Source organism: Aptenodytes patagonicus, chromosome 1 (genome assembly GCF_965638725.1).
Source record: "Aptenodytes patagonicus chromosome 1, bAptPat1.pri.cur, whole genome shotgun sequence".
NCBI lineage: Eukaryota > Metazoa > Chordata > Aves > Sphenisciformes > Spheniscidae > Aptenodytes > Aptenodytes patagonicus.
In genome coordinates, this window is record NC_134949.1 from 8,066,772 (window position 1) to 8,081,510 (window position 14,739).

Below are 14,739 nucleotides of genomic sequence, written 5' to 3' on the forward strand. Positions count from 1 at the left end.
TTACTGACTTGCAAGAAAATTATGTGCTTGGTGTATCTCACAGACAATAAGGAATGAAATCTCACCCTGCCTTTGTGCCACACTGCAGTTATTTCAATTTAATGAAAAAGGAGAAATAAGTAGGACCCCAGAGATATTAATGAAATACCTGTCACACAGCATGTCAGTAGCAGTGGCAGTATGAAAGTGCACAAATCCTGACCAGTCCTTTGCTCCAACCCTTCTGTTAGCTGGGTTCTGAGTATTTCCCTACAAACCCCATTATTGCTGTGCCTAAGTGTCTCACTTCAGGCTTTCAATTAAATGGCAAGTGAAAATCTCAGTTGCTCTATGCTCCACCTGTAGTCAATAGCAAGAGATGTACGGGCAAATCATATCTCACGTGGGCTACCTCATGTGGGCTGCACCGCAATCTGTAAGTGCTGATCCCCTCCATTAACTGTAATCAGAGACTAACCAAAACTAGTTCAAGTGCATAGTGTAAATGTCTAAAATTGCTCAGTCCCACACCAGTCTCATAAATGCACCCTATCATTTACTCAGACTTGTGTGTTTGAAATGCACCATCACCTGTTCCTGGAAGCTGGGAGAATACATTCAGGGCCATTTGTCAGGTTTTTTTCATGGCAAGCTGCAGGTTTATGCACGCAGGGCTCTACACCTATCTGTACCTCTGCCTTTCAGCAGAGGAGGGGTTGCTTAAATACCTGTTTGTATGTGTGCGAACGTGGTTATTGCTGTTGTTCTGTTTCTTGCCTGATTCCTTTTGGTGGGTGTGGATCACTACCTAGGCTAAAGAAGTAAGAAAATTCCCAATCTGACTTGGTTGCATTGTACCTGGTGGGCTGGTAGCTTCCATGCCATCCTCTCTCTGCACTGGGGATATGTTCTCAGATTTGGAGCTGGAAATATGAGAGCATCACTGATGAAATGTACCATGCTGCAGGGTCCTGAAATTGTATTAACAACACACCCAGAGACTTTCTTCGACCAGAAAAGAGCAAAGGTGAATTCTTGGTCCCATGGAAATCAATGACAAGACTTGTATGTATTAAAATTTCACACCTTTCTGAAAGGAAGAATGCATGGGAGATTTGCTGATTCTCTCACTACATAAAAATCACTCATCTGCTTTCAAAAATCACTGACATTAAAACATGGGTTCAGATTATAATGGAAGAACTGATAACAAAGAAACAGGAGATGAGCAAATCATGCTGTAAGCTAAGAAGAATATATATGGAACAAAGCCATTGGCTGAGAACTCGACAGTTTTTTTAATGTTTTAAATTTGAAATGAAAATTAACTGAAATGAAAGCTCTTCAGAGTTTTAAAGATTTCCATGTTGATTTTAAAACAAATTAATTTGATTCCAAAAAGAGCCTTCTGTTTTCAAAATTGCAAAATGACAGGTTTTGAACTACTTTTTTTCAGCTTGAACAGCTTCAACTTCCAATTCATAAAAAAGTATAAAAGATATTTCAATCAAAATTAAAATGAATTTTTCTGGCTGTATCTAAATGAAAATTTTCCTGGAGTTTTTGTCAAAGAAAATTGTGGTTATTTTGACTTTATGTCTAAATGCTGAGTGGAAAAATGCTTGGGTGCTTAAAAATCTCTACATGATAGAAAAAAGATTAGGAATAATGTACTGGAACCAAGATTGTCTAGTGAGAGACTAAAGCTGGACTCTATTAAGAGTGTATGCATTTAAGCCCATAAAAATACCTGGAGTGTCAGAAAAAGTTTCAAAATAATTGAAGTTTAAATTACTGAACTGCCTACTCGTTTGGGTAGGCTGTTACTGTCCTGAAGCATCTCCCTGGCAGGGGCAGAAGCGCATTGCACACCGCTGCCATCCCCTGTGGTCAGTCTGCCAAGACCCAGCTTCTGGGAAGTGCTGTGCTCCTAAACCCTTTTGATTTCAACAATTTCAAGACATTCAGCTATCTCTAAGGATAAGCGTAGGCAAACGAGAAAATAGTTTCTGTGTATTAAGTACTGTGTGGAGGGGGAGGAGAAATGATGGTTCTTATTTTCCATAGGTTTAAAGCCTAAAAGGTTGATTCATTCTGTGCTGTTATCTGTAACACATGAAATTAATAAATAAATCAAATGCAATTACAGCATGACATATACATATATACATTGCCTATGCATCTGTATATGTTATGGTATGTGACTATCCTTACTGATGCAGCAGTCTTTAGGAGGAGACAGTGGCATGACACGCACAAGCATCATGTTGCTCAGGCCAAGCATGTTGCTTCAGCTGCCTTGCATGCAACACTCAGATCAAGGTTTTGAAGCATCTCAACTTCCAGCTGCTCTTGCCGAGAGCATTATTTTTTCTTTATGACCAAATCTATATTACCAGAGCATGCCCAAGCTCCTGGGTCCTCCTGAATCACCTGCTGGGGCATGAGTTAAGATGTAGGACATGACCAGTCCAATCTGCCCCTCCTTGATTTCCATGGTAAAGAAATCAAGGCATGTGGGCTGCAGGAAGCCCTGATGTGCTCTAAACAAGTCAGCTAGCAGGATGCTGGGAGACCAGGGGTCCTAAGGAGCTCTGCAGCATGCGCTGGGAGCTATGTCTACATGTACCCAAGAAAGTGGGGTCCTTGGCTGCACCAGCTATACCCCACTGGGAGTGAGAGAAGCTCTAGGGATGTAGTTGGTAGTATCTAGAGATAGTCTGAATCAGATGCTGAGAAGACCTCTGAAGGAGGGAAAAGTTCAAGCTCCAATCTGACAGTTTCACATAGTTTCCAGTGTTGTTAATGTACCATTATTGAGGGTCTCTTGGGACTGAGCATGTTGTATCATACACGTATTTATCCTTCAATTCCTCTTGGAGCTAGTTCTCATACAAAACACAGCATGATGTTTCCTTACTATCAACTCGGTCAGCTAAGAATATCAGTTTAATAATACATAGAAATGCAAGCTCAACCTAGATGCTTCAGAAGAAACTTAGACATGTAACAACAAAAAGACATGATGCTCTACATTTTACTTGTTTCCCCTGTAGATCTATTTAGCCTTGCTATGGTGTAATATTAATAACAAAGCTAAGCTCAGCCATATGTGATGGCAAAAACAGAGATGTCATGTGCTGCGCAGCCAGGTCCCATGACATTTTCTTAAAACATTGCCAGATCATCCACTATCTCTCCACAAGCCTTCTGCACATATTTAATCTAGCTTTTTATACTTTGTCATCAAACCTAAAGACCTGTAAAATAGGTAATGGCACTATCCCACATATTTAAATATTTTATTCTGATCTGGTTCTATGGCAGGAATTATTGCTTTACTATTGCAAGGGCATTAGCCATTGACCAGGGTCCAGCTATTATGTAAATTCATAAAAAAACAAGGAAGAGAAGGCCAAGTCTTGGCATAGGCATAGTGGGCCATTGCCTAGTGTAGCAGGTGGTGAAATGACCATTGGCCTCTGACATGCCCAGCTGAAGCCAAACTGGCTGTGAATGAAATGGAAATTGGTGTGTGGAAGTAGGTAACGTTTCCAAGACCAGCTGTCGCCACCTCCACCTCTTCCTTCTGCTGGAAACAGGAGGAGCATCAAGCTTCATTCTTTTAGGGTTCTTGCCACGCTCCCTGTCTGTCTTCTTCTTTTCCCCTTCCTGTGACAAGAGTGTCCTTGCCCGGGTACCACCCTGGTCTGAACTTTGATAATAGGTGTTACTGGAAATTCATCTGGCTCTTACTGTGACCAATGAACATTTCATTAATTACAGTGACATTCTGTATGTACCAAAAGAGAAGTTATTACCTGTAAAGTTTACTTTCAGGAGATAATCTTTGTACAACTTCCTGCCATCCAGATGCTTCATAGCATCACAGAGTTTGGTGGTGTTTGGACACAGAGTCCGCTGCATTTTATGCAAGGCATGGGCCATCGCATACACGGCATTCACAACAAACATGATCTTGGATTCTTGCTCGTAGTTGGAACTGTTGATGGTGAAGTGCTTGTCACAAGCCTTTTTATGTGGTTTTCGGTTCTGGAGATTACACTGGAATTTTTGCTCCCAGAAGTCCTTGAACCAGGGGTTGCGTCTGTTATTGTAAGGACTCAGACTTTGGAAATACCTGTCAAACTCTTTAACTGGATGGGAAGCAAGTTCCAAGGTTATTGCCCCAGAGGCTATGTGCTCATTGCCCTTGACAATACTCTCTTGTGCTCCCCATCCATCGCTGGCAATCCAGGTAAAGGAAACATTGAAGCGGTTGGCAGCTGCAATGAGCTCCCGAGAGTCATCACCTCGCATGAAGAGCACCACCACTCTGGCATTAGGTTTCTGGAGCAGCTCTCTGATCACGCCGTCGTAGGACTTCCTGATGTTGGACCGACCCACTTTCTCGGAGGTGGCGATGCAGATGTTGCGGAGGCGAGCTTCCTGCTCAAAGGCTTCGATCCCTGTCTCCCCATAGTCTCCTTCTGAAGCTACTGTTGACACATAAGTCCAGTTGAAGTACCGTAAGATTTCAGCCATGGCTTTTGCTTGGTAGAAGTCAGGGGGCACTGTCCGCGCGAAATAGTCGTAGCGGGATTTGTCGCTCAGCTTGGCACTGGTGGAGGCATAGCTTATCTGGGGGATCTGGAAGAGTCTGAGCAAATTTGCCACCTAGAGAGAAGGGGGAGAACACAGATTTTTAAAGGGTGGTATTTATAAAACTGAACAGAAAAATCTAGGGAAAGGCATAAACTGTGTTTTTTAATAAGAGGTGTTCTGACGATCACAGATTAAGGGTGTTGATAGAGGGTGTTGATAACATAGTCCGGTGAGAGCAGTGCACTGTGCATATGCAGAATAGCTGTTCTGCTGCCCAGTTAATTCCCAGGGTCCTACTGGGACTATAATGGACCGTTTATTTCTGTCAGACTGAGTCTTTTTAAACCAGCAGAGAATATGACACAAATGGACAATATACTTCAGTTTCAGCCTCTGCTCCTTCCTAACGTCTGGGGATTTGCATGCCTTTGCTGTTCATAGTGTGATTCATCTTCCCCAAGGCTCATTGTATTTGATAACCAAATGCACTAATAAGATATAAATTTCTCTTTTATGCAAATATCACAGATATACATGTACAGGCCTTTCACAGAACTTTCTGACCTCACTTATTCCAGCTCTGAGTCCCCACCTCTCCTACTTTTTACACTTTTAAACTCTTTTTTCTGAGCGGTTCTGACTGCAGTCCTCCTGAGATGGCATATTGCATGTTAGTACTCCTCAAGTGCTGCACAATGTCGTGTTAGCCTACAGCTTTTAATAAATATTAAAAACTTTTAATAATCTCTAATTGCCATTCTTGTGTAACCCAACAAATTGTTACGAGACTGGTGCCACAGCCAGGGGTTCGGCTACTTAGACCATGGGACTCGCTTTGAGGAACCTGGTCTACTGGGGGCTGACGGGATCCATCTGTCAGAGAAGGGGAAGAGCATCTTTGGTCATAGGCTTGCCACGCTGGTGAAGAGGGCTTTAAACTAGAGATGCCGGGGGAGGGGAACCTCAATTCATCCCACTCCTACCAGTTTGATGCCAGGGCCAGCAATAGATGCCCAGAGCCTGGAGGAGGAACACAGGTCAGCAGGAGGGCACCTGAAGAGCAGCACAAAGAAACTCCAGCCAGTAAGACAGCTTCATCGGGGGCCCAACTTAAATGCCTCTATGCAAACGCACGTAGCATGGGGAATAAACAAGAGGAGTTAGAGACGTGCGCACGCCTGCAGGGCTACAACCTTATTGGCATCACGGAGACGTGGTGGGATGGCTCCTATGATTGGAGTGTTGGGATGGAGGGATACAGGCTCTTTAGGAAGGACAGGCAGGGGAGACGAGGAGGGGGTGTCACCCTCTATGCCAATGACCAGCTGGAGTGCATGGAGCTCTGCCTGGGGAGGGATGAGGAGCCGACCGAGAGCTTATGGGTCAGGATTAAAGGGAAGGCAGGGACAGGTGACATTACGGTGGGGATCTGCTACAGGCCACCTGACCGGGAAGACCGAGTGGATGAGGCCCTCTATAGACAGATAGGAGCAGCCTCACGCTCACAAGCCCTGGTCCTCATGGGGGACTTCAACCACCCCGACATCTGTTGGAGGGACGACACGGCGGGGCATAAGCAATGCGGGAGGTTCCTGGAATGCGTTGATGATAACTTCCTTCTCCAAGTGGTAGAGGAGCCAACGAGGAGAGGTGCCATGCTGGACCTTGTTCTCACCAACAAGGAGGGGCTGGTGGGGAATGTGAAGCTCAAGGGCAGCCTGGGCTGCAGTGACCACGAAATGGTGGCGTTCAAGATCCTTAGGGCACCGAGGAGGGCACACAGCAAGCTCACTCCCCTGGACTTCAGGAGAGCAGACTTTGGCCTCTTCAGGGATCTGCTTGGCAGAGTGCAACGGGACAAAGTCCTGGAAGGAAGAGGGGCCCAAGAAAGCTGGGTAATATTCAAGAATCACCTCCTCCAAGCTCAGGAGCGATGCATCCCAATGAAGAGGAAGTCAGGCAAAAACGCCAGGAGGCCTGCATGGATGAACAAGGAGCTCCTGGACAAATTCCAACACAAAAAGGAAGCCTACAGAGGGTGGAAGCAAGGACAGGTAGCATGGGAAGAATACAGAGAAATTGTCTGAGCAGCCAGGGATTGGGTTAGGAAAGCTAAAGCCCTGATAGAATTACATCTGGCCAGGGACATCAAGGGCAACAAGAAAAGATTCTATAGGTACATCAGGGATAAAAGGAAGATGAGAGAAAATGGGGGCCCTTTCCAGAACGAAACGGGAGACCTGGTTACCCAGGATACGGAGAAGGCGGAGGTACTCAATAACATTTTTGCCTCGGTCTTCACGGGCAAGTCCTCAAGCCTCACTGCTCAAGCCGCAGAAGGCAAAGGCGGGGACTGGAACAATGAAGAGCCACCCACTGTGGGAGAAGATCAAGTTCGAGACCATCTAAGGCACCTGAAGGTGTATAAGTCCATGGGACGTGATGAGATCCATCTGCGGGTCCTGAAGGAACTGGCGGATGAAGTTGCTAAGCCACTACCCATCATATTTGAGAAGTCGTGGCAGTCCGGTGAAGTTCCCACTGACTGGAAAAGGGGAAACATAACCCCCATTTTTAAAAAGGGAAAAAAGGAAGACCCGGGGAACTACAGGCCAGTCAGTCTCACCTCTGTGCCTGGGAAGATCATGGAACAGATCCTCCTGGAAGCTATGCTAAGGCACATGGAGGACAGGGAGGTGATTTGAGAGAGCCAGCATGGCTTCACCAAGGGCAAGTCCTGCCTGACTAACCTAGTGGCCTTCTATGATGGAGTGACTACATCAGTGGACATGGGAAGGGCTACAGATGTCGTCTCTCTGGACCTCTGTAAGGCCTTTGACACGGCCACCCACAACATCCTTCTCTCTAAACTGGAGAGGTATGGATGTGATGGGTGGACTGTCCGGTGGGTGAGGAAGTGGTTAGATGGTCGCATCCAGAGGGTAGTGGTCAATGGCTCAATGTCCAGATAGAGATTGGTGATGAGTGGCGTCCCTCAGGGGTCCGTATGGGGACTGGTACTGTTGAATATCTTCATCAATGACATAGACAGTGGGATCGAGTGCACCCTCAGCAAGTTTGCAGACGACACCAAGCTGAGTGGTGCGGTTGACACGCCTGAGGGACGGGATGCCATCCAGAGGGACATGGACAAGCTGGAGAAGTGGGCCTGTGCGACCCTCATGAGGTTTAACAAGGCCAAGTGCAAGGTCCTGCACCTGGGTCGGGGCAACCCCCGGTATCACTACAGGCTGGGGGATGAAGGGATTGAGAACAGCCCTGCCAAGGACTTGGGGATGGATGGGTGGATGAAAAGCTGGACATGAGCCAGCAATGTGCGCTCACAGCCCAGAAGGCCAATCGTATCCTGGGCTGCATCACAAGCAGCGTGGCCAGCAGGTCGAGGGAGGGGATTCTGCCCCTCTACTCTGCTCTGGGGAGACCCCACCTGGAGTACTGCGTCCAGCTCTGGAGCCCTCGGCATAAGAAAGACACGGACCTGTTGGAGCGGGTCCAGGAAAGGGCCATGAAAATGATCAGGGGGATGGAACACCTCTCCTCTGAAGAAAGGCTGAGAGAGTTGGGGTTGTTCAGCCTAGAGGAGAGAAGGCTTCGGGAAGACCTTCTTGCAGCCTATCAGTACTTAAAGGGGGCTTCTAAAAACGATGGCAGCAAACTTTTGAGCAGGGCCTGTTGCGACAGGACAAGGGGGAATGGCTTTAAACTAAAGGGGGGTAGATTTAGACTAGATAGAAGGAAGACATTTTTTATGCTGAGGGTGGTGAAACACTGGCACAGGTTACCCCAAGAGGTGGTGGATGCCCCATGCCTGGAAACAGTCAAGGTCAGGTTGGACGGGGCTCTGAGCCACCTGCTCTAGTTGAAGATGTCCCTGCCCACGGCAGGGGGGTTGGACTAGATGACCTTTAGAGGTCCCTTCCAACCCAAACTATTCTATGATGATTCTACTATGATTTATGTTGTCCAAAGTCCTGGGTTTTTTAGGTTTTTTTGGTATGTTGCTATGTCCCTTGCTTAAATATTCCCAGATCTATTCTCTTACTCTCATAGAAATGTAACTCCTGATAATATCTGGAAAGAAATGAAGAAAGGTTATGGCAGGTTCTTCCTGTGATTTCTTCTTAAATGACAAAGGGAAGACTTTGGAGTTCTGCTCTTGGTGTGTGGAAGTTGTGTCCAGTAAATTAAATTTAAAACTGATCTTGTAGTACAGCCTGACAAAACCATCTGAAAAGCAATAGTGTACTTCAGATTCCTAAGGGAAACTTATTAAAAATTGCCCAATCAATTAATTTTTCACATTTTCCCCAAATATTTCTCTGACGACAGACTATGTCTGTGAGAATTCAAAGGCAAAGGATTGTTTTGAGAAAAAAAAAAAAAGTTGTGGAACAAGGCAAATTTTAGAGGCTCAGATGTGAGTAGCAAAAAAGAGAGTCTGGTAAAAAAAAACCCACAAAAGTATTTTACTGCTTTTTGGTAACCCGTATCTCTTGGGATTTTATAGATTTAGATTCTGTCTTTTCTTTAATTCAGACACTGGACCAGTGTCTTGCTGTGGTTTGTCTCCCACCGTTAACTGGTGTAATCTCTTGCCTGGGCCAGACTCTGCTGCTTAACCATACATGCACAGTGCCTTTCGCAGCCCTCTGAGCTATCTGAAACAGGGAACTTAAGGAGACCTTTTTCCTCCTGTCCTTCTGCGGCACCAGGGAAGAGGAAATGGGATGCCCTGCCATCTCAGGTCTTCAGGTGCCTGTATCTGGGGAGCTGAAGCATGTCTTCATAAAATAAACCACTCACGGTGGTTTATTTTTGTTTAAATAAATATTTTGTTTAAATACTCCTTCCTGCTTGGAAGGAGTATCCTGACAGGGAGCTTTGGCTAACACCCTGTGGTTTTGCCTATGGGTATAGGCACGTGGCTGGAAAGTGCTGTGGCTGAACAAGTTACTGTCCCTCAGGAAACAGCTGATGCATCCTTAACCACCCTGCTAGGTGGTAACATGCATTAAACTGCCTTATACTGGGAATGTGGGATTTAATTTCCATTGTGGTGATTTAAATGAACAGCTTTAAAGCAACAGGGTGGGCTGAGGGGCTTCTTTTGTTACTGAGGTGCAATGGATGCTCTGAGCATTGTCGAGCCTTGTGGCTTTGTAACTTTTGATTACATGCCCACATATCCACATGGTTTGGTTCACATGTCCTCACTCAGAAAGATCCTCTTACTTTGATTTGGTAGTAAGAATGTCCTCAGTGTAGCTATTCTGCAACATTTCTTGCAGAACCGTGTGGGATGGAATTGCTATTCTTGTCTCAGGTTATTCTAGCAGGAATTATTTTATTTGAGCTAAACCATAACAAGGATATGCACACATATCGTTCTGCATTTTCCCCCCAAAATGGCTAAAAAAGAAGTCAATTTTCTAGCTAAAGCAGCGCTATTCAGTGTGTAGTCAAGCCCTCAGCTCACAGAAAGGTACTTCTAACAAATATAACAGCTTTTCTATTGTGGTTTTTTTTTTTCTTCTTTTAGTTTAAGCAGCAAAAGTATCCATATGCAGGGAAACAGAACTACACCCCCATTTTACAAGGGGGCCCTGAGCCTTGGAGATCACTATGCTTCTAGGGTCCCTGCAAACTGCCTGCAGTTCTGCTTCCTGTGCTGTGGGGAGAAGAAAGCTTTCCTGTGGCAATGCTGTTTGCTGTAATGCTCTTCACTGCAATACTGTCCAGATGGTAGGTTTTTCATAGACCAAAAAAAAAAAAAAAAAAAAAGAAAGTCTGATTAATCATAAAGGATAGTGACCCAATCGTCCCTGAGAGCTGCAGCTGATCATGGAGCTCAGTGAAGTTGTATCTGTTATTAATCCAGATCAGGACACTCTTCTGGAAATTCTGAAGTTGAGGATTTTCTGGAATATTGTAACATTTTGATTTTAGGGACAAATTTTTCAAAAGAGCTCAGGTCTCAGGCACTTAGCTCATGCAGCCTGTTTCAGAACGGTCCCTTTTTCCAGCCATTTCCATGCTGGTCTGAACATCTGATTCTGAAAATCAGATCCTGATTAAACGAGCAACAAGATAAGGGCACAGGTAACAGGTTCTGGAGAGGAGCTGATATCTAAGGCTGTGTCTATTCTGCAGTGTCTCAGTGTAGTAGAGTACAGTGCACTGTGAACCAGTTATGTGCACTGAGATTGAACCACCTGAGGCATACCTACACTGTAGCTCCGTGCTGCCTTGGGATGTGTGCTACAGCTTCAGAATCATAGAATCATAGAATCATAGAATCATTGAGGTTGGAAAAGACCTCTAAGATCATCGAGTCCAACCGTCAACCCAACACCACCATGCCCACTAAACCATGTCCCTAAGCGCCTCATCTACACGTCTTTTAAATACTTCCAGGGATGGGGACTCCACCACTTCCCTGGGCAGCCTGTTCCAATGTTTAACCACTCTTCCAGTAAAGAAATTTTTCCTTACATCCAATCTAAACCTCCCCTGGCGCAACTTGAGGCCATTTCCTCTCGTCCTATCACTAGTTACTTGGGAGAAAAGACCAACACCCACCTCGCTACAACCTCCTTTCAGGTAGTTGTAGAGAGCGATGAGGTATCCCCTCAGCCTCCTTTTCTCCAGGCTAAACAGTCCCAGTTGCAATATAGATCCAGCTTTTGCTGAGTGAAATAATCTATTTTGGCAAAGCTCCAGGCAACAATTTAATCAAGCCATGGTGCATTCAATTAGAGCCTGAAATCCATATGTTGGCACTTAAGTAGCAGTAGTAGCCTGGATTTTTTGCTGTCAAAGCCAGTGGGTTTTGCAGATGCTTAGCACCTTTGAAAATGAGGCTGGATGTTCTGTATCTGCAACCTAAAACAATCGCTTTGCACAGCTTGCTGTGAACAAAGCATGTCGATATAGTCAGCTTCCAGCATGATGGGAAACCTTTATCTGCCCTCACGCTGCTGCGTTTATTAGTGTAGCCACTGTCCTGTGCTAAAGTGTCCACTTCCCAAGCAAACCTGGCTCTCACCCAGCTGCTAGGACGGTGAGTGATTCATAAGGAGCTGCCCAATGTGAGCATGGCAGAAAGTCCAGTGTGAGCCATGTCCCTCTGTAGGGACACACTGCACCAGCAAATCCTGCAAATCGAGTGGCCAGGGCAGTGACAGAGGAGACTGATGTCCCTCTCATGATGTTGGAGCCACATCTATCACTTCTACTTCTCTGTGCATCAGGGACAGTACAAATACTTGTGGGAAATTGCCAATCTAGTTTATAACACCGAAAATAGCTTCATAATAACCACCTGCAAGGAGCTGTGAATTAGGTGCAGCTATCAAACATGTGAATCTGGTTTCTGAGTATATAGATATAAGGAAGAAATTTTTTACGATGAGGGTGGTGAAACACTGGCCCAGGTTGCCCAGAGAGGTGGTGGATGCCCCATCCCTGGAAACATTCAAGGTCAGGTTGGACAGGGCTCTGAGCATCCTGATCTAATTGAAGTTGTCCCTGCTTATTGCAAGGGGGTTGGACTAGATGACCTTTAGAGGTCCCTTCCGACCCAAACTATTCTATGATTCTATGATTTTATATTTCTGGCCATTCAAGAGTCCGGATGATAGATGGGGTCAGGCAGGTAACACCTATATGTCTCAGAAACCCATATATGGATTTATTGAATCCCATCAAGCATTTTGCCTATCCTCCATAGGACTTTTTTTGCTGGCAGCAGGCTTTATTCCAAAGGTTTTGGTTAAAATTTCCCTTCTCCTTAACAGCCCAGAGGCTGTTACATGGGTTGTTTGAATGTGTACAGGGTTGGGGAGCACAGGAAACACTCTGGAAAAAAGAAAAATCTCAAAAGTGTTAGAACAGATAAGGTTTCTTCAACATAATACACAAGTGCATGTCACACATTTGTTGGACAGAGGAGGCCCCTTGTTAGATGACAGTGCTCTTTGCCCTTCTAAAATTTTACCATGCGAGAATCTCATGGCACTTAACACCGCTTAATGAATCTAATTTCACAGAGCTCCTTTGAGACAGGCAAGAGCTCCTGTGGCTGTTTTGAACAGACAGTAAATTAGGCTGCTGAGCAGAGTGGGATTGAGGTAGAGGAGGTTTGTCTCTATTGAGAAACTGGAGAAATCCCTCTCTCTCTGAACTGCAATCTGTCGTAACAAAAATTCAGTTGCTGCCTTTGGTCACTTGAAAAAGTCTTTCTATTCATGAGGATAAGTTGCTTGTCCAGATTCCCACAGTGAGACCACGGCAAAACCATGTCCCAGGGATTTTCTAACGTCTAGATCATTGCTGTAGCACAGGAGCTGAACTTTTACTTTGAAGAAATGAGTGCTGCTGCCAGTGTATGCTGTATCTAGTTCCTAAATGATGGTAATCTACAGTGTGGGCTTTTTGTTATTATTTGGGCAGCTGCAGGTCAAACTGCAGCTAAAGCATTTGCTCCAATTAATTATTTTTTTAATTGCTTATTTTACTTTTTCTTTTTTCTTAAATCTAAAAATATTTTAACCAAATTTTGGCAGAAAATGTCATTTTAGAAAGGCAGGAAAGAAGCATTGGTTCTGAATGGGCTGGACTGTGGGTGTGTGATAAGTGGTGGACATAAACCTAATGTAAAGAATAAATGAGGTACCTGTCTCTAGTCAACCACCTACACTGGCCTGTACACCCTCCCCATGCTCCCAGCTCCTGGCTTGTACATTTTATGTCAAGCTAGAACCTCCCACCTTTCAATTTATAACAATTTTCTTCCATCCTCTTGTCATGCATCTCAGTAAAGACACTTGCTTTGTCTTCTTGAGAACCTACCCGTACATAGTGAAAAGCTGATATTAGGTTCCCACCAAACCTTCTCTTCTCCAGGCTAAACACAGCCAGTTCCCTCCATCTCTTCTTGTCGGGTATGTTCTCCAGACTCTCCTCTCCACAAACATCTCTGTATTTATTAAACCTTTCTTTTATTGGGGGACCCAAAGCTGGACATAGTATTCCATATGTGGTCCAATGGGAGTAGAATGAATAGAAATAGATAGAATAAATAGAAATAATAATTTACATCTCTCTACTGGCTATGTGTCTGTAGATACTGCCCAGCATGCTGTGAGCCTACAGTGCTGCCAGATTGCATTGTTGGCAATGAATATGAACAATACTGAAGAAAGAGACTCCATCATAACTTTCCCTGTCCTTTTGGGATTCAGTAGGCTCAGAGGGATGGCTCTCACCTTGGGGACAGTGTGACCCAGTGTGATTCAGTCTGGGCACTTCTGACATACTCACATGGATTGGGAGTATTTGGGAGGAGGGGAGATCTCAGTGATGGAAATGCAGCTGCTCAGCTCAAATGCAAGAAGAAACTTCACTCCAAACTCTGATTTGTTTTCAAAGGGAAATTAGGAGCTTAAGTTCCTTACTGGTTCCAGACTTGAAATACCTCTATCAGCTTGGAATGTCCTCCTTTCATAGCCCGTTTTAAAACTGTGGGTGTTATGCCTGAGATATTATAATACACACTATGGAAGACAGTATCTCTATGGGGGCTATGTCACCACCTGCAACAGAAAATACCCATTTAGATTCAGCTGGGCTTCAAGCTCTGACCCCAGGAGTGCATCGGCAATGCTGACATCCCAGTCCTTTTAATCATTAAAGGTCAGTTGCAAGGAACTAAGCCAGAAGCAGTGAAGTTATTTAGGAGTCCCAGCCTGGCTTGTACTCCTGCGTAATCTTCTGACACATTGCAGGACTGAAGCAGTGGTTCCCATCAGCCTTCTCTCTCTTTGGTATTAAGAGGGCTGTTTACTAGTTAGTGAGTGTTGTTCCTTAACAAAATTCCTTCCAAAAGGTAACTCAGGAAAAAACAATTCATTATCAAATAAAAAAGTCTGGTGCTTTTTGTTAGCAGGGGGAGGAGAGAAGACAACAGTGTTTTCAGCCTTGCTCTTCTGAAAATTTTGGCAATGAAGCTGGAAAAATATAGCTAAATATTTGCAGCCGACTCAATAGCTGTCACATCCAGAGAATCAGTGTTTGAACAGTGAAATAATTGCATCTGCGAAATGAACATCAGAAATAGGGAATACTGTCAGAATA

General features: G+C 44.8%; 1 protein-coding gene across 7 annotated transcripts in view; it reads right to left on the reverse strand.

The window, feature by feature from the left end:
* The window catches only part of GRM3 (glutamate metabotropic receptor 3), a 118,084-nt gene that overhangs the window by 31,634 nt on the left and 71,711 nt on the right, over positions 1-14,739 (reverse strand). For all 7 annotated transcript variants that reach the window (XM_076358690.1, XM_076358340.1, XM_076358514.1 and 4 more), the window contains one exon: positions 3,801-4,656. In XM_076358690.1, the coding sequence (XP_076214805.1) occupies positions 3,801-4,656 (856 nt within the window). The remainder of the gene's footprint in view (positions 1-3,800; positions 4,657-14,739) is intronic.